The 20205-nt window shown below is 39.6% G+C and overlaps 5 protein-coding genes and 1 long non-coding RNA gene across 6 annotated transcripts; 3 read left to right on the top strand and 3 right to left on the bottom strand.

Annotated features, from left to right (window-relative positions):
* Positions 1–1298: 1298 nt before the first annotated feature.
* LOC121053485 lies at positions 1299–2329 on the bottom strand. The gene is made up of 3 exons (XR_005811071.1): positions 2240–2329; positions 1756–2161; positions 1299–1365 (listed from the first exon to the last, which is right to left on the bottom strand). It is a non-coding gene; the product is annotated as an uncharacterized LOC121053485 (long non-coding RNA).
* On the top strand, positions 1348–2890 carry LOC102716930. Its single transcript, XM_006646758.3, has 4 exons — positions 1348–1572; positions 1819–1930; positions 2027–2087; positions 2223–2890. The coding sequence occupies exons 1-4, from the start codon at positions 1548–1550 to the stop codon at positions 2517–2519; spliced, it is 495 nt and encodes a 164-aa protein (XP_006646821.1). The 5' UTR covers positions 1348–1547; the 3' UTR covers positions 2520–2890.
* A 215-nt stretch (positions 2891–3105) lies between these two features.
* LOC102717213 (small nuclear ribonucleoprotein E-like) lies at positions 3106–5048 on the bottom strand. Its single transcript, XM_006646759.2, has 5 exons — positions 4867–5048; positions 4713–4775; positions 3572–3650; positions 3447–3492; positions 3106–3354 (listed from the first exon to the last, which is right to left on the bottom strand). The coding sequence occupies exons 1-5, from the start codon at positions 4933–4935 to the stop codon at positions 3345–3347; spliced, it is 267 nt and encodes an 88-aa protein (XP_006646822.1). The 5' UTR covers positions 4936–5048; the 3' UTR covers positions 3106–3344.
* Positions 5049–6019: 971 nt separating this feature from the next.
* On the top strand, positions 6020–7954 carry LOC102717493 (Golgi SNAP receptor complex member 1-2). The gene is made up of 5 exons (XM_040520451.1): positions 6020–6501; positions 6588–6677; positions 6773–6844; positions 7285–7414; positions 7605–7954. The coding sequence occupies exons 1-5, from the start codon at positions 6136–6138 to the stop codon at positions 7700–7702; spliced, it is 756 nt and encodes a 251-aa protein (XP_040376385.1). The 5' UTR covers positions 6020–6135; the 3' UTR covers positions 7703–7954.
* A 297-nt stretch (positions 7955–8251) lies between these two features.
* Positions 8252–13188, bottom strand: LOC102717769 (phosphatidate cytidylyltransferase 4, chloroplastic). The gene is made up of 6 exons (XM_006646761.3): positions 12640–13188; positions 11226–11416; positions 10822–10946; positions 10194–10327; positions 9722–9837; positions 8252–8911 (listed from the first exon to the last, which is right to left on the bottom strand). Exons 1-6 carry the CDS (start codon positions 13107–13109, stop codon positions 8820–8822), a joined length of 1128 nt encoding a protein of 375 aa, XP_006646824.2. The 5' UTR covers positions 13110–13188; the 3' UTR covers positions 8252–8819.
* Positions 13189–15913: 2725 nt separating this feature from the next.
* Positions 15914–20185, top strand: LOC102718055 (ER membrane protein complex subunit 2). Its single transcript, XM_006646762.3, has 9 exons — positions 15914–16253; positions 16673–16737; positions 16897–16945; positions 17727–17821; positions 18001–18086; positions 18163–18222; positions 18312–18393; positions 19429–19542; positions 19639–20185. The coding sequence occupies exons 1-9, from the start codon at positions 16040–16042 to the stop codon at positions 19801–19803; spliced, it is 930 nt and encodes a 309-aa protein (XP_006646825.3). The 5' UTR covers positions 15914–16039; the 3' UTR covers positions 19804–20185.
* The last annotated feature ends 20 nt before the right edge of the window (positions 20186–20205 follow it).

Raw genomic sequence — 20205 nt, forward strand, 5'->3', positions numbered from 1 at the left:
TATGCCAAGACAATTGGACATATTTAACATTTTTGATGTTCTGCTGTTGGTGCATGAACTCATGGGACTGGAACGTGAAACTATGGTGTGAAAGACTGAGGTGCTTACCTTTACCTTTAAAGTCTTTGGGTAGTACATTACTACGTGATCTGACATTAGCATGGTTGTTGCTACATGATTCCTCCAATGAATTGGAAGCGTTTGTGCACCAACTATTTGCAAACCGCCGGAATAATTTAAAGATCTTAAAGTTCTGTCATGTAATATTCTGATGGGAACATACAATACCCTAGTGTGATAACTTGCTGAGATGAACCAAACAAGTTGATAGTGTTTGATGTGACGCAGTTTTCTTTTGACTCAAAAGATATGAAAAAAAACTCCTGACTCTTTCATCAGGACAAACTTGTGCTATGGATTTTATTTGCAGGTTTCTTCTTCTAGACACAATTACACTGGATGCTCAAAAGTCTGGAACTAGAATAACGCTGAACTTATTAGACTTTTCATGGTACAAATGCATTCTTTTATTCTTTAACAGTGTTCTTCCTATATGTTATACCTGCAACTTTGATTTTTGCGAAGCTGCTGAAATTCCACAGGTTAGTGCTGTTGTGATCATGATCTGCCAAATAAGAACTGTGTTTGTCAGAAATCTGAATAACTGCTAGTTGTCATTCCAACAAAGAAGAATTAAATATGGAATTAGAACTGTGGTTAGTTGCCTATACAAGACCAGTTAAAATACATCAGATTAGGCGATATGCTGAAAGTATTTCCTATATATTGATATAATATATTTGTGTAGTATGAGAAACTACCTCAATTTCAGTATTCATCAGTTTCTAGTGCAACTTTTAGTAATGTGTATTTTATTTGGAGTATTAACTAATACTATCCAAAACTCCAAAAGTCACAAAAAAGAACTAACAGTAGGAATCTCTCTTTTAGTATCTAAAGCATGATTATTCAATTCGTCTTATGCAAGCAAAAGTGTATACATATGCAAAAAGCATGCCTACTGTCATCTTTTGCCTTGATTTCTCATTATTGCTAAAAGTGATCTCGGAGCTACTATAAAACTGTAGGTGCCATAACTTGTAGGACTGAATTCCTAATATTTCTCGCTGTGACCCCCTTAATAGGTTTTTGGATAAGGTTATGTGACATTCTAGACCATTCACAATGGCCAGATTTTGACTAACCTGGAAATAAGGTTGTGCATAACATTCTGTTTTTTCTATAATGGTGCATAACATTGAAATAGAAGGTGAAGTTAAACCTTGATCCTCATTACAGAAACCCAAGCTTTGGTAACTTTCCCCTCAAATGATTCCTGCCTCTCCAATGCCAGGCCAACTCTAGCTTCAATTCCAGGGGAGGAATCAAAGAGGAAGGTCAGAGAAAAGCATTAGTAAGATAAAAAGGCAAAGGAAGGAATGCATTCCAAGCTTGCATTCCTTTTCTTCTTCTGAACTATATAAACACACTGGTTCCCTTAAATCTTGTAAGCGAACAGTCTATTTGCCCTCTTTGTTGGACTAATCATGGGTCTTGCATTTAGTGCCTTTGGTAAGTTTGGTAAATATTTTCAGTTCGTTCCTATTTATTATCTGTTAAGATATACAAATACATGTGCCTCATGTATGTTGGATGGTTCTGCATACAGCTGCTTTATTCCCATCAGAAAGGTCTCATTGTATTGGAATGTGCAATATTGCTAACATTATGCAATTCTGGAGCTCTGCTGGTTACCTGCTTCATGCTTTAACAATTCCATGTTCTGAATTTGTTAGTTTGTGATGTTCTTCTTCTCAGGCCTACCAGGTTGGAGCAGCATTCCAACCGGACAAGTGTACGATCAGTATTTCAAGGACAAGAAAACCGACACCTTTACTGATTTTCATCTTGCCTATGTTGAGTTCTGCAAGTAAGCACACCCTTGTCGCCTAAACTGTTATTATCACTTGTGCAATCCTGTTCGCTGTTGGTTGTTATACATCTCATCTTCCCAAAATTACTGCAGAGATTTCAACACCGTGCTGCCTGGCCAAGATTTCGATACCCCGTCAATCGATCAAATTAGGGTAACCCTACCATCTTATGAACTAATCTTCCTTTGGGATGTACCTCCATTAGCGGGACTCAGCTGTGAATTGGCCTGAATCACAGAAATTTTAGCCTAGAAAACAAATTCAAACGTGACGGTGCATGATGTGCAGAAATTTTATGATGATACCTGGAAAAAAATCGAGGGAGACGATGCAAAGAAGAAGGCGGCGTTCATGGATTTCATTCGCAAGGAAGTGAGTGAAGCCTCGGTTGACGACAGCCTCTTCATCATGGCCGGCCTGGCGGCGCCGGCGGGAGCCGTCGTCCTCAAGAAGACGGGGCAGAGCATCCCGCAGCTGAAGAGGCTGGACCTCGTCCCCAACGTCCTCTTCGTGCCGCTCTTCACTCTGGCCGCCATCATGGGAGCAACTGCTGTCCAGATGAAACAGAAGAGCAAACACCCCTGATTCATCATCGCCATTGCAAGCACTCCATGTCATTGCGTCTGCGTCAGCATTATTTTTATAATAACACGGATGAATGGTGATCAAATCTGATAAATGACGATCAAATCTAGGTGACAAAGCTTCATTTTATAATTTTTATTTTTATTATTTTATTATTGTTCGTAGTCATAGTGATGATGATAGTCACAGACTGGGATAATGCCTTTGCCAAGCTGCAATTATCGTGCGTTCTATGATTTTATACTTTTCTTCAGCGTATTTGCGAAATGAAGTATCTAAGCCTGGAGTTGCAGTGTAAGTCAGTCATGGAATCGAAGGTTTAAGGTTGTCTCTGAAGAAAACTTGCACCACATCAATAAATTGAAAACTGATCAAAGTGTGTTCTGCAAGATCAACAAATGTCTATGTTTGGGCAAGCAAGCAATGATCGGATTTACAAATTTGCTCAAACTTTCCACTGCTCCGGCATGATTCTTTAGAAGAATCCCACAAATTCACACAGAATCATCAATCCCCCAAAAGAGTAACATTTGGCTAACATGTGCATGCCAATGAAAGGGCAAAGTAACAGAACAGAAGCAGAACATTGATACCTTGCTCAACTATAGTGCAAAACCAGACCTGATATAATAGCCAAAATTCATGTTCTAGATAAACACTTGCTTTCCCAAAGCACGTCATCTCTTGCTCATATACTGTATATTACAATCAGTTTAGATGAACAAACGAGAAGTCTACAACAGCCTCACATTCTAACATCATAGAAGGTTGGGATAGATATGTAAATCAGCAGTTCTTGCAATGTAGGACACGGCAAAGCTGTTGTCACTTTCCCCTGAAGCAAACAGGAAGAACAGATGGATAAATATAAGCCCAGAAGCTAAAACTAATAGAGAACTTATTGAACTTGATTTGCTTTGCACTTACGTGTTCATCATTAATGTAATGTTGTCTCCTTTTAAGAGGATCCGACCTGAGACGAATTAAAATTAGAGATTTCACAGTATGCTGAGAACAAAGGCCAAGAATAGCAGAGTTCAGGATTTCCTTACCCAGAGATTTCCTAGTGTCTTTCTTTATGTTGATCTCCTCAGCTTCATCCAAAACCAAATTCATGTATTCATCAAAGCCCTACAAAATTTGCTGTAGTAATTATATTGTTCAACAATATTCGACGAGGACAAACCAGCAATGACAAAACTATTTAGCATGCACATGCAAGGTCAGACAACAACTGTAGTTGTAAACAATAATAGCTGCTATGTGAGAAGAACTAAACACTTTTGCCATATTCCATGAGATTTTGTGAATACTACTACTACTAATACTAACTAAACTACAGAGTTGACATACAAAACAGAAAATGTATAAGTACTCCCTCTGTCCAAAATATATCTAGTATAACAGTATCAAGCATTAAAATGATCAACTGGCCGTATTTTCCTATCAAATCAAGTTCTCAAATCAGAAAAGTTTCACAGTAAGTAATTAACAGTTCCATAATGTGTCCACTGCATAACAAACACTCAATAACTTTCTTTTCGATGATACATTATACTATTCGACTCAGGTAGTCTCATGTGAAAATAGGAATTCATGTGAACACACTAGTACTATAAATTCTTGAAAGTGTGTGCATGGCAGCTCCTCACTGTTTTTTTATTCCACGTATCTATTACTTCAAAACCAAATGAAAGAATGCCTAACTCCACCATGTCCGATGCAAAAACAACAATAATCTGCAGCCCATCAAACCTGTTCTTCCAAAATATACATATACTCTAAAACGGCACAAAATCATACCACCAAACGTTTCCAAGACTACAAACATGAGATAACAAAAGGGATGCGATTGCCAGGTTTGGAGTTCATGTTTAAAAGCTACTTCAGACGCCTATGAGCATACAACACAACTAAGTTTATGAGCAACAACCTCAACTCTGACGGCAATACCATCTAACACTCAGAATTTCACCTGTAACAAATGACAAACCCAGTACTTCACCTCTGTCATTTCTTCAGAAATTAGGCTTAAAAGTTGCACTTTGCAACTACAACAGAGCTCTTCGTATGGCAAAATTCTTTTTCGCACACTACCAAAAAGTGCACGCTAAGCAGACAAAATCAAATTTGAGCAAAAAGAGAAAACTTCTCCCTGGAATTTTCTTGACCAAGAGAGATTAGCGAACTTACGATGATCCTGCCCTCAATCCGGAGGTCCTTCTGCTCGAAGAGCCAGATCTGGATGCGCGCTTTCTGCTCCATAAAAAAAGAAAAACCCAACGGGAAATCAAGAAAAGCACGAGCAGCACGAACTCAGGGGAGGGCCAAAGGGGGGCGTACGTACACTCTGGAGGAAGCGGAAGATGAGGTTGATGGGCTGGGTCATGATCCTCTGCACCTTGGTGGACGCCATGGCGGGCGGAATCGCTTCTCCTCTCTGCCTCGCGCGCTTCCTGCCCTCGGCGAGCTGAGGTGGGTAAAAACCCTAGTTTGTTGGCAGGAGGGAGGGGGGCTTTGGCTCGCAGGGAAGAAGACCTTTTATCAGGAGAACACATGAAATTTATGGAATTTGTTTATAAGTTTCATTTGAACTTTTTTTCAAATTATTTTGAAATTATTTGTGTATTATATGAGATCAAAACCTATTTAGTTTTGCAATATTGAACGTTGTGTTTGGTCGGTGTATAGTTATGGTTTAAGGTGAATGCAGCTAGCTGATTTGTTGAATCTAGGATTCTATCTTTTGGCACCAAAAAATGACAGTTAATTATTTTTTATAAGCTCAAACAAAACCAGTTTACGAAACAAACATATGTTTATAAGAGGTGTAATTGAAGTTATAATTAAAATACATTCAGTAATAAATCCAACTATAACAAAATAAATAATAACTATGTATGTTTTTAAATGAGATAAATGGTTAAAAATGTCCCAAAATTTAACAATGTCATCTATTATCATTATCATAGATAGTGCGTATATTTTATAACAAAATTTTGAATGTACAGTATTCCGTATTTTGGGACGAAGGGAGCTCAAACCATTTTCCAAAAATCTAAAATATGTTATTGACAAACATATGAGTCTAAGAAATACCATTGACGAATGCGAGTTCTAAAAAATATCATCGCACAAACAAATTTATCTAAGAAATATCATTGCCGTTAGATTTCCGTACATTTTTTGCCGTTAAATACACTGTTAATATTATAGCACTTAACGGAAAAAGTTAACGAAACCCTAACGCCGATGGTATTTTTTAGACAAATTTATTTGTTTGATGATATTCTATAGAACTTACACTCGTCGATGACATTTCTTAGAATTAATTGTTTGTCAATGACATTTGTTAGATTTTCTCGGAGAAGAATAATCCGCAATTACTTGATGTTCCATCTGATCCGTCAAAACCCCACGATCGAACGGTCCTCGTGCCTCCGTAGAATGTCAAGCCGGGATCAGTTGCGCCGAATACCCCTGTAGCCATCCTCCTCCTCTTCACATCTCTCTTCTTCTTCAGATCGCGAGGCGGAAGCAGCAGCAGCAGCAGGAGGAGGAGAGGATCCCGTCGCCGAATCGGGCCCGGATCCGAGGTCGCCGGCAGCGTCGGGCGATGATGCCGTCGGCGTCGGACGCGGCGGCGGCGGCGGCGCTGGAGCTGCAGGAGTCCGGGTGGGAGGAGCTGCGGCGGGAGTCGCGGAAGCTGGAGGGCGACCTCGACGTCAAGCTCTCCTCCTACGCGCGCCTCGCCGCGCGCTCCTCCTCCGCGTCCGCCTCCGCATCCTCCTCCGCCGCCGCGGCGTCGTCCCCGAGCGACCGCTCCTCCTGGAAGTCCATGGAGTTCGAGATCCAGTCGCTGCTCGACAAGCTGCAGGACGTCAACGACGCCATGAGCCGCTGCGCCGCCTCCACTGCCCCCACCGTCTCCGTCACCCAGAAGCTCGCCCGCCACCGCGACATCCTCCACGAGTTCGCGCAGGTAAACCCCACTCCTTGGCTCTCTTCTCCCTTTCGCTGAAACAAACTCAACTAATCGTCTTCAGCTGGTTGAACTGATCGCGACAGGAGTTCAGGAGGACGAGGGGGAATCTGAGCTCCATCAGGGAGCACGCGGATCTCCTCAGCTCCGTGCGGGACGACATTACCGAGTCCAAGGTGGTTGCCGCAAACCCTCAACTCCCCAAAATGGTTGTAATGTGATACTCTATTGTGCATTTTTGCTCACCTGATTGATCGTTGTGATTATCTAGGCTACCGGCGGCATGTCGCCGAGGGTGCATTTGCTCAGAGAGAGGGCTTCGATTCATGGCAGCATTAACCAGGTATGGTGGCTTGAGCTTGAGAAGGCTGCAATGATCAAATGTTTACCTGGTTCGAATACATGTTCATTGATTTGCCTAGAAGAATTTATATTGAAAGGCATGTGATGTTCATCATTAGCTTGACTTATGTTATCTCATGATCATTCCTAACTGCCTATCAGGGACGTTCGATGTAATGATTGTTTGGACAAGGGTCTATCTAAGATCCCCCACTGCTAGTCTGCTACATCACTCAACCATTTGATTAGTTCTGAGAAAATAAAAACTATAACAATATGAGGTAGTCTTAGTTGAGAAAAGGAGAAGGAAATGGTAGTATTTCTTTCTTCGAGAATCACTAATATGCATTTGTGAGGATATTTGATTTATCAAGCGCAACAATCTCAATCAACGTAGCTCATTATGTATGAGGTTAAGTAACATCTATCGCTCGATTCCAGATTGACGAGGTCATTGGCCAAGCTCAGAGCACAAGGGTAGCCCTTTCCAATCAGAGGGCATTATTTGGGGATGTTCAAGGAAAAGTCAAGCAACTGGGTGAAAAGTTCCCTGTTATTAGAGGCCTACTTGGTAATGTATCAAAACCTTGTTTACATGCTGCATCAATCCTGTCTTGCACCTTGTTCTGAACTTTCAGTGTGCTAAAATGTGCTATTGTATTATTCACGGACATTTTTGCATCCCAACTTTCCCATTGACCATAGTCGTTGTAATTTTTGTGTTACTACACAACTACCTTTGTAACACATTCTTGCTGCAGGTGCCATCAAGAGGAAGAAATCCAAGGACACTATCATTCTTTCAGCAGTGATAGCAGCCTGTACCATCTTCTTGATTATTTACTGGCTTTCAAAATGATGGTTGAAGCCTTGAAATCTCGTCGTGAAGGCTTTCCCCTCTTGGCACAGAATTGCTGATACCGTATGACACGATAAGACTTGTAGTATGTTTTATTTGTTAGGCTAAGAGGAGGGGATGAGAGGTTGGATTCTTCAGCTTTCATCAATTTGCCTTTGTTATATACCTTGTATCTGGAGATTAACCTGTTCTATATGTACAGTACAGAGCAATTTTGCTTTCCAAAGTAACCTGTTTGGCTGGCTGAGTAAATATGACATACAATCAAACTGATGCTCTTTGTTATAAAAATGGTCATTAAATTACTTTATCCTTTGTGCACTTAGGTTCAGCTGGGAAAACTCTCTTTTCGGTTCTCAACAACAGAGTGGCCGTTAAGGGGCAGAAAATGCAAACCCATGTTGGTGCTATTAATCTCAGTTATTGGTTCTTCAATTCCACACATTTGCAACTGGTCTGGAATGGAGATCACTGACGCATTACCCTTCGTTGCTAGCAACCCATGGCAGTATAGGAAAGATTACAATGGCCAGGATTGCATCAGCGGCTGCTATTAAGCACGATGGTCACCAGTATTATACATGCTGCCACTTAACAATACAGCTAGATAGCATTCATCATCTTGCAGTACTCGATGAACATTCTCAATGATCTCAATAAAAGCCCCATTCAATCGCAGGCAAGAGCAGTGGATAAAAACGAGTAGTTGACGCTTTACAAAGCATGAAAAAAAAATGGTGATCGACCAGTACAGTTAGGTCCCGAGAGGCCACCCTTTCCCACAAGCCGTCCAAATGCAATTCAACAACGTTTGTAGTAAATCTGCTTCCTTTTTACTCTGTAAGAATGAACTATGTACAGCAAAAGTGACATATACGAAATTGCTAATGACAAGGAGCAAACATATCGATCCCACCAAAGAAACTGTCGAGTTAACAGCCGCATTCTATGGTACTATCTCACTTCAAAAGTCAGGCATCAAATTCTCTTCGCGAGAGACATGTTGTGCAGTGATGGAAACTGGTATTCAGCTTCTCAGCAGGACTTCTCATGGCCATACAATTGATGAGCATGCTGCTGACGGTAGAAGTACATCAACAAGCAATTTCTAGCTGAATCATACTCCATAGAGAGGTAGAGCTACTTTCACAAATGAGTAACAAAGTGCCCCTGTGAAAACGTAGCTGTCAACTCGGTCAAGGATCCCACCTGCATTGCAGCCTTGTGTTATGTTCATGCATAAGCTATAAATGGTTCTTTAACACAAACTATGAAATATGGAAATGTAATTTGTTTCCCTTTCAGGGATGAAAGCAAAGATAACGACTGGCATACACAGTGAAACTTTCAGTATGAGTTCAACAAAAATTTATAAAACTGACGAAGTGCATTAAGAGTGGTAGATGATAGATCTCATGCTATCAGATTTCAGTTATATAGGGGCAGTGTCTGTATCTCTTATTTGACAGAGAAGGGTTGGACAAAAGGTAAAAACTAGTAGAAGAAATTAGAATTGTATGGATTAATGCAGTAGACAACATAAAATGGCAATGTGAAATTATGCATCCAATGATGGAAAATATGTATTAATTCTTAATCTCAACACAATCATTTGTGCACATATGGGAAAATATGTAGCGGAAATCACATCTTTGGTGGAAACTATTGGATAGAAGTTCTTAAAAATCTCAATAAATTCATACACATAGGTAAGATCATATTAGAGAACTACTCAAAACTGCACGACCAAATTCAACTTCGTTTCTGAGATATAAAATTAACAAACTGCTATGGAAAAACACTATTCCTGATTTTCTTTTCCCCAGATCTTTTTCTCTAATTTTTATTTTTATATCTCACGAACGAAGTAAAGTTTGGTCTTACAATTTTGTATGCTTCTCTAATATCATATTACATGTGTCTGAATTTTTAAAGAATTTTTTAGAACTCCTGTGAGGTTTGCATGGTTTCCACCAGATGCATTACTCAATAAAATAAGAGTGAGTTAACAATGATTACCATGGCCAGGAATGAGTGATCCAGAGTCCTTCACACCAGCATCACGCTTGATCAGAGACTCAACAAGATCTCCAAACAATGAACCCAGAAAGATCAAGATTCCATACGCAGTTGCACTGATATCAGTGAAATAGTTAGTTATAAAACCAAGTGTTAAGGAAATAGTTGCTACTGGTGAACTCAGGAAAACATATAAAGCTGTCACTTTTATCAAAGTTCTGAGCACAATCAGGCTAACATTTTGATGCTCACATGTGGTTCATTTCCATCAAGAACTCATTACTACAGTGCTTTGTATGTTAAGCAAAGTATGATAGAACATTGTGGTACAGCCTGATACACCCTAAAAGGTGAAAGGCTACCATTTCCAGTAAACGCATCCAGAAAAACCAGTTTGTGAGAAGTTTCAGTGGAGAGATGTACTGTTTGCTAATGACAATGATAATAGTTCGAAGCCAGAAATTAGCAGCACCTCAGCAGTGACCTTGGCCAACATAAGACAGTTGAAAGAAGCACGGTGGTCAGTACACAACCAGTTAGACCAGCTAAAGCACCCTCCAATGTCTTCTTAGGGCTTATATCAGTAAGAGGTGTGCGGCCAAATGCCTGGAATGCAAAATAAATAACAGAACTCATAAATATACCAGTTGACTGGAAAATATACAGGCAGTAGCAATATTTCTTCATGCAACAAATAGGCAGCAAAACTAAGATACAATAAATACATGTGAGTCAGCAGACTCATGGCAGCTTGGTCAGCAGGAAAAAGTGGAGCAAAAAACATTCTAGAAGTTTGTATGTGATCTAAAACATATTTCTATATCTACAGCAAACCTATACCCACTGGACATAATTTGGATGGCTTAATAGAACTATGATTCATGAGTAGCATACCTCAGTCAAAAAAGTCTCAAATACCTAATGTAGTCACACAAAACAATAGTAAAATTTACAAGAACCCACGAGATTATAGCTGTTTCTTAGCCTAACATTACCGTGGGCATTGCAGAAGATATAGTTTCATTAAAAAAACTGTATCTTCTAAATACTAAAATAAAATAATGAAATCAAACTGAACATTATAAAAGAAAATAACATACCCGACCACAAAGGAAAGCAGATGTATCAGCAGCAATAATACTACTGATAGAAATCAAGGTCGCTACAAGTCCAACTGTCCAGTGAGCTTGCCCACCGAGAAGTATCGGCCAACTGTATGCTATTTCTGTCAAAACACACACTGCGTAAGAAAGAGGACCCCTATACACCTGCTAGAGTGAAAAAATAACAGTAGAAACACTTAAACTGGGAAAAAAAACTTTTCTGCACACATTTTTATGAACCTTTTGAATAAATTAAGACTATACATAAATTGGTTTTAGAAACATATAAGTTGATTACAACAACATTTCTACGATTGCTAACAAACTAAACAACAAAGGGATTAATAAAAAAAAATGCTTCAATCAAGAAAGGACAAAATATACTTGATTGAGCGACATACTTGTATTTAGAGCAGGAGCAGCTAGTCCGGAACGGAGCTTAACCCAGAAAGAAGGAAGATAGCCGCAATAAAAGAGCCCAAAAACTGAGCTAGTCAGCTGTGCAAAACGAGGATTTCCTCTTTGTAGTAACAATGATATTGCAATAAGGAACGCAGAAAATGTCACGGTAACATCCATATGCCCATAGTACCTAAGCAAACAGACAGGCGAAGCATCAGGTTTTACACATTTACAGAAAATGAAAACTTAAATATAGCTGTGTACCATATAATACTCCATTTCTTTTACTTGTCATTTAGGATATCTGCACAATCTCTAATGTTTATTAACTAAATAAAAGCTTTTTCATGACAATCTACTAATTTCATTTTCAAATATTACAACCTCCAATGTGTATTATTCCCGTTGTTTCATATTATAAGTCATTTTGGGTTTGTCCTAAGACAAACCTCTTTACATTTAACCAAGGTTATAGAAAAATGTACTAACATTCACAACACCAAATTAATTTCATTACATCCACCATCAGATATATTTTTATAGTATATTTTTTTTTGTTAAAAATATTGCTGTATTTTTCTATAAACATAGTCAAACTTGACTTAGGACAAACTGATAGTGATTTATAATATGAAACCAAGGGGGTAAGTACATAAAAAATTCATGACAGATCTACTATTTTCATTTTTCAAATATGAAAACTTGATATTTTTGCATAAATTCACGAGGTAAGGTTTCCTGGTTTGACTGCACACTCTAGTATTTGCAAATGAAGGAATTAATACAATACATAATTCCCTCTCAGAATTTGAATCCTACAAAGTGTATCATCATTAAGGTTTTTTTGCAGTCTCCTCCCGTATTTTGTTCAAAAGTAATGCACGCATAAACAGTTCAACAAAAGATGCCTAGTGGTTACTGGAGTTCTCTTATGTACAGTCTAGATTGATCCTTTTTCCAAATTATTAATCTACTAAATAAACAAATAAGGTTAAGAAGTATGTTTTGCAATATTGATACTAGCATGTTTGAGCAACCAAACAATAGAACCTCAACAATCAACAATCCGTTTACTCTATGATGATGGCCAGTAGCCACCCCAGATAGTTAATCCACCCCAGTCTGAAACCTCACTATTTGCACCACATTAGACTCTCCCTGTCTTTTGTTTATTCAATAGAGACACACCGTTCAGTTCATTTTCAACCCTTTTATTGGCCAGAACAGCTTCCACGTTACAAAATTAAAGATCATAAGCAATTTTTATGTGCAGATAAAAATGACACCTTCAAACGACAAATCCGACTAAATTACACCTGAATTGCACACTAATTGGATGAAGCAAATTTGTAGCTAACACAGTTCATCCAAATTAACCAATGTAAGTGTAATCGCGAGGCATGTACTACTTACAGCGTAAGGATAGGCATGAGGGCGCAGATGGCAGAGCAGACGCGGGACACGTAGCGCGGTGGAGGGGTGCCGCCACCGCCGGCAGTCCCGCGGACGAGCCCGAAGTACTCTCGTGCTCCGGCGAGGACGGCGGCGGCCACGGCAGCCGCGAACACCCATCCGCCGGCCACCACGACGCCGCCCGCGCCCACCCCGATGGCGACGCCCACGAGCACCCGCTTCTGGAGCTGCCGCGACTTCTCCTTCCTCCTGGCGTCCTCCTCCGCGCCGCCGCCGTCGGCGGAGACGGCGGCCGCCGCGAGGAGCGGGAAGCGGCGGCGGAGGAGGAGGCGGAGCGGCGGCGGGGTGGGGATGAGGAGGCGGAGGCGGAGGGTGGGGCGGGGCTGCGGCTGGGAGGGGACGAGGAGGTGGCGGCGGCGGTGCAGGTGGATGGTCGCCGTCGCCGTCGCCGTGGCCACCGCGGCGGCCATGGCAGATGGGGTTGCAGTTGCAGTGGAGTGGAGTGGAGGGAGGGAGGGACGGTGGCGGAGAGCTCGATGTGTACAGGGGATTTTGGTGGCCTTGTTTTCTTCGAAAACGAAAAACTTACGTACTCCGTCCCAAAATAAACCAATTCTTTACTTTTTTTTATCTTTAATTTTTGACTTTTCATGTTATTTAAATTTTTTTTGATTGATATTTTTTTTATTAGATGATAATTCATAAATAGTACTTTTTTTCTAATTTCCTAAAAAATTATCAAATAAGACGGATGGTCAAACGTTGGACACGTAAACCGGAGAATTCGTTTTTTACGGAGGGAGTATTACTCTATCCGATTTTTTTAATTCACGCAGGTAATTTTTAAATTTACTTTAAACTATTTATCTTATTTAATTTTTTTAAATATATAAAATTATAAATTATATTTTAAGCTACTTTAGTAATAAATTAAATCGTAACAAAACAATCAATAATTATATAATTTTTTAACTAAAACAAAGGGTCAAACTTACATTAAAAATCAACGATGTTAATTAAAAAAATAGAGGGAGTATTTGATTAGTTAATTATAAAGTATTATATAGCTGTTTAAAATGTGCTACAAATAGGAGTATATTGTAAATAGGCAATACACTGTGTAAAGAAAATAAAAAGGGCTTTCTAATTAGGATTAGCATTGTCTTCCCAGATTATCATAAAGGGTTATAACTTTAGCTTATACTTATTAGATGTCTTTTATCTTTACACTTATACTTATGTTTATATATTAAAATTTAATTTTTAAAAATTAAATTTGGTAGTTCATTTTCCAACATTTGTGTTAGATCAATAAAAAACATAACATGTATATAAAAGTTTGAGCAAAGTGCACACCCGATGCTTAAACTTGTTGGAGGTGTGTCACCCCGGTCCATAAACTCTCAAAACAACTATGCAGCTCCGTAATCTCTGTTTTAGTGTCATTTAAGTCCATAAGCTCAGTAGCTGATTATGTATTATTGCAAATCACCCCTCAAATTAGATTATAAGATCACCCTAGGACACATTTTAAAAACAAAAAACACACGCCACCGATAAAAAAAAACATAAAGAGAAGGACCGATCAACAACATGACCGTCCAACACATCTAGGAAAACATTTTACAGGCTGAACCATAACACAAGTTTAAGCATCCAAGTTTAACCATATCATGTCATTGCACTAACCAAAAAGTTTTAGCACTACCGTGCAACAGCCAGCCACAAAAATCACATTTTTAAGCATTCCTAAAGACTAACTTGAGCGATTATATTAGCTGAGGGGTGATTTACAATAAGACATCATTAGCTACTGGGCTTATGGACTTGAATGACACTAAAACAGAGAATACGGATCTATATAGTCGTTTTGAGACTTTATGGACCGGGGTGACACACCCCAATAAATTTAAGGACCGGAGGTACACTTTGCTCTAAAACTTTTAGCTATAGATTTTTTATTTGTTAATAAGTTATTTTGCTTGTATTTATTTTTAGCAAAACAATGTTGTTCTAAGAGAAAATCGACGATGGGAAGTTTAGGATGTTTTGGCAATCTGATATTTTCTATATTATTCAAATCGGTCAGTATTTAGATTATAAGAGATTGTATTTTTTTCATATATAATTTTACAAAAGTAACCTCACCCTACGAAGGAGGGTGTAACTAAACTCAACCATATACGGTCAATATGTAACCAAACATGTTAAGTTTGCATGTACATAGTCAATCCATCCCTCTCCTATACAAATAACCAAACACAATCTTAACTTATTTGGATCCAATAAAAGCAAACACATCCGTTTGCATCTATTTATCTAATCCCAACTAAATCAGTCAATTATTTTTCCCTTTTATCTTTACTTGAGCAAATAAAACACACAATTAGTAGTACGAAATAGTGATATAGGAAAAAGAAATGAAATACTAATAACTATAGTAGATTATTACTGGACATACTACTTAATTGTTTGAATAAGAGTTAGGAGACCTATGCACCTTCTCCATTCTCATGGCGACGGTAGAAATCGAAGATGGCCGGATAGAAAGATCAAGGAGTTGGCTCACTACCTCATCGAATGTAGAAGCTATCAACATTGGTACTCGAGAGTCACGACCGCGATGAATCAATTGCAACAACACTACTTGGCGCTAGACATTAGTGGTGATAAGAAGCAACTAGTGCACATATCCTATTGTAATTCTGTAATGATAGAGACTATTGATGATAGATTATTAGTGTAAATGAAAAATATTGAGAGTAATCCTTTTAATAGCTAGCTAGATGGAAAAATTGACAGTAAAATTTACATATACTACAATGATAAAAAAATTATCAAACTGACGGGCGGGAGTGTGATTTACAAAAGAATACGGCTTTTAAAATCTATCTTTGGTTATAATTTTCTATTATATTATATACAATACAAATATTTTCTATTAAAGTACTATTTAATGCTTATTTATGCACTAATTTGGACGTCTATACCACTGCTCAGCTGCTTCGTGCACCGGCACCGATCTCTCCGTCGTGTTACTTAGCCACTGATGTTGGTGTGCCTTCTGTGCTACCTTGCAGCATGACACTGATGATACTTAATTATATCTTGTAGTTGGTATCATCTAATGTATAATTTATCCTGTTTATTTGTAGCTAAAGTTTTAAAAATTTTAATCGCTAAAGATATTATTATGGAGCGGAATAACCATGTCCAGAAAGAAGAACGATAAGGGAAGCAGCAACTGAAATAACGAACCAGCTCCGCACAGACGGCAACGCTCACAACACAACAATCAGATCCGTCCGTCTGCTCGAGTCCAGCCGAGTCGAGTTGCACTTGCTCCCCACTCCCCTCCCCTTCGCCGGCCGAGTCAATCTGCTCTCCTCTCCCCCACCACATGGCGGCGGCGGCGGCGACGGTGGCGGCGACGGCCGCGGACGACGAGGCGCGGCTGCTGCGGCTCGAGGAGCAGGCGGAGCACGGCGGCGGCGGCGCCTGGGAGTACCTCTGCCTCGCCCGCAGGCTCCGCGCGCGCCGCCCGGACCACGTCCTCCGCCTCGGCCTCGCCCTCCTCAACGATTCCTCCGCCCGCTCCCGCCTCGCCTCAGAACGTAACGTGCTCCTGCGCCCCCCCCCTCTCCCCTCCCAAGTCTTCCTCCCCGGCCTGATCTCCCGCAATCCCGCACGGTCGATAGATGGGTTCGTTTGGATAGATCTCGTGATCTCATCCTCCTCCTCCGGGGTGGAGATCTCCTTACGCTGCCCCGATCCATCTGTGGATGCGAGTATGCGACGCCGGGGGGTTTTGGATGGGCAGCCTGAACCCTATTGTTAGATTGCAGTTGTAGTACTGTGTGATCTGTAGAATTGAGCTTTTTTTTGGTTAATTATTTGTGTGTTGCCTGCAAGCCCTGCGGTTTTGCAGTTACAGTTACCGGAATAGGATTGCAAGTCTGCAGGATTTGATTTCTCCGTTCACAATTAGTTCAGTAGTGAACTGAGATTGCTTTTTTTTTTTTTTTTGATGCAGAGTGGACGCTCTATGAGCAGGTGGCAGCGGCTGCCATGGATTGCCAGCGTCTCGATGTGGCAAAGGTGAGGTTGCTGTTCTCGTCTTGTACTGCCAGTAGCACTCTTTTCAGCTCTTCATGTTCTCTGATTCAACGTGATTTCATTTAGTCACTGAACAGTTCACTCTTTAGGCATTTAGCTATCCAAATTTCTGATGAGTGACCTCTTTTTATAATTTTACAGGATTGTATTGGAGTACTCTCCAAGCAGTTTCCTGGCAGCATGCGGGTTGGTAAGCTCTTTCAGAGATCAGCATAATGTAGTGAGACTAGCATCATTTATCAGCAAATGTGGATCTTAAATTTTGCTTATGCATGCACATCTGGTAGGCTAGAGTCAAAAAATTACAAATGGTCCAGACAGACTAAAAATGTTCACAGGAGTTCACTATTTTTGAAATGCGAAAAGGATTTTGTTGGAAGATATAAAACAATCTGGTATACAATTTCAAAAAATACCACCATCCCGTGTCATAAGTATATCTGTATATGTGAAGTTACAATTTGGGTTGACAATAGGCCACTCTGTCAATAACTTGAGTAAATATGAAGGCAAATAGCCAGGGCTATTAATCTATATTGTTATGAGTTGTGTGGAATTGCTCAACAATCGTGCAATATAATGCTAAGACAATCTTACAGGAACTGATGTTGGTCTCTTTGAAAAGATATACCTGCATCTAGTTTAGTGTTCCATACGTCAAGATAGAACACTGACGTAGTAAGCTGGAGTATAGCAATGCTACCAGACTAGGCATTGTTTCTCTTGATTTGGGGATCCAAAGTAGGAGAGCAGAGTGATGATCAACTGAATGTGTCATATCTTACATGCTTGTTAACTATTGATCGATTACCTAAATCCTGGTGGACATGAATAAAATACCACATACACCTAATATCAAATTCCCTTGTACTCCATTGGAGTGTCCAACTTGGCTATTGCTGAGATACGTGATCCTGATTCTTATGAATATTTTTCTGTATATGTGCTAAACATTTTGCCCTAAAATGAAGGTCGGCTGGAAGCACTGCTGTTTGAAGCAAAGGGTGAATGGGCTGATGCTGAAAGGGCCTATGCGCTTATCCTTGAAAACAATCCGTTTGATCAGGTATGATAACAACATGGTTCTTTTGCTGTCCTGGTTTATATGCTGTGAACTTGGTGTGCAAGATGGAATGTGATTTCCTTGGTATGAGAAGCCATTCAAATGCTTGGCATGGTAGTTCTGCAAGGCTCTAATGCACTGATCCTTTTATTGTATTAAATATTCTGCTTGTGTGCTTACAGATTGTCCACAAGAGAAAAATTGCTATTGCAAAAGCACAGGGTGACATGGCATTAGCTGTGGAGTATCTCAACAAGTATCTGGAACTGTAAGTATCTGCATCAACCTGATGCTATGAACCAGATATGTTTACCTCTGACACAGTGATTTTCCCTGGGTGTTAGATTTATGGCAGATCACGATGCTTGGAGAGAACTTGCTGAAACATATGTTGCCTTACAAATGTGAGATATTTAATCATCGATTCATTCACATAAGCTGTTAGAATGTGATTCGGCGATGATGCTAAATTTTGTTATTCCTCTTTTATCAGGTACAAACAAGCTCTCTTTTGTTATGAGGAGCTAATATTGGCCCAACCAACTGTTCCACTCTATCATCTAGCTTATGCTGAGGTAAGTAAACTATCCAATTGGTCTGTTTCTTTTCCTTTGGAGTACATCCGGATTGGCTTGTTTCTTCCTGCATAAACTAAGTTCAAGTACCATACTAAGGTGGGACCAAAAATCTAATTAAAACTAAGAACACAAAGATCATTATTCATGCCAATGGTAAAGTGTTGCTTGATTCAATAGAACTTAACCTCTTGCTTTCAGAGTGATTTACTTATTTGCTCATTGTAGTATTTTACTGATCTTGTGTTTGACAATATAATGGTATTTTTAGGAAATGAATTCGAATGAATAAGTAGCCTGACATGTTTGTGGGGACTCCAGTGCATATTCGAGGAAATATTTTTCACCATGGTCTTAAAATTTCATGAGTTATCTTAATTGGTTAATCCATTATTCAGCATTTCCATCACTGTTTTTCTTGCAGATACTAATAACTAGTCATAAGCCACTTGTATTGTTGTAAATTGTGATCCACCATAAAGATGGGTTTTAGTGAATTATCCTATGAATGAGATCGCTGTTTTGTCTTAGTAATCATACAGAGTAGTTTATTGGGACCTGGAATTTGTCCTCCCTGTTTTGCTGGTTCTTCTACTAGCTCTGTTTAAGTAGGCAGGAGGGGACACGTATTTGTTGGTACAAAATTATTAATGAAAGGATTTGGAGCTTTATCTTGTGGAGTCTGCTGGGAGTTTGCAAGGGAAACTTTTCTCCTTTGTTTTTGCAATTGTTTTTATGCCATATGCATGTTCCTTTCCAGTACTATATTGTAGGTGCAAGAGAATATACAATCGCCTTTTCTGACTTTTATATAATATAGCAATTTGATATGCCTATATGCCACCATTTACTTCTTTTTTTTTACTGGATGCAAAATCACCACAGAATTTCTGTTTCATGCATGCAACTAATTCAAGCCTAGAACCTGTCCTGAACTCATGATTCTGCTCGAAACTCAATTGATCTCTCATCCAGCATCTCTGTATACTTTTGATGGATTGGTATGTAATTCTTGTTAGCTATATCTTTTTCTAGGTTCTGTATACTATGGGTGGTTTGGAAAACCTTCAAACAGCCAGAAAATATTATGCATCCACAATACAGTTGACTGGAGGCAAGAATACAAGAGCCCTCTTTGGTGTATGTTTGGTAAGATGACTGCTGTTCCACAACTTCAAGAATTGCAGTTGCTTCCTTTTGTTATCCATTACTAATCCTTATGCATATTACCTTCAACATCAACAGTGTAGCTCAGCAATCAGTCAACTGACCAAAGGGAGGAATAAGGAGGAAGAAAGCTCAGAGCTGCAGAGCCTAGCTGCTGAGGCACTATTGAAGGAATACAAGCAGCGAGCACCATCTAAGGAGGCACTTATCACCAACCTGTTGAAGAACATGAAACTCTCCTGATCCTGCCCTCCACTCATGTTTTTTTTTAGCTTGTGGCATATTGCAGCTAGTCAGCGACTCAGTGGCGCCACGATGGCAGTTTGCCAAAAATCAATTCATAGCAGTATAATGCTTGTTTTTTTTCCTGATGGCACCAAAAAATGTAAAACTTATGTAAGATGCTTCCATGAGTTGTACAATACCTGTTTTGATTATTTAGAAATATGTGTTCATCATCGTGTTTTAGTTTGAAGCTGTATTTAAGATCAATAAAATCTCCCCTTGTAACTTCAGGATAGACAGTTTTGAAATAAGACCTTGAGAAAGCTATACCCTGTTGCTAACTTGCTAGAGCTTGTCCAGTCATAATGCTGTACTCCTTCAACAATCAAGATGCTATCCAGATTTTCTGTAATAGGTTAT

The sequence above is a fragment of the Oryza brachyantha genome, chromosome 2 (assembly GCF_000231095.2).
Source record: "Oryza brachyantha chromosome 2, ObraRS2, whole genome shotgun sequence".
Taxonomy (NCBI): Eukaryota; Viridiplantae; Streptophyta; class Magnoliopsida; order Poales; family Poaceae; genus Oryza; species Oryza brachyantha.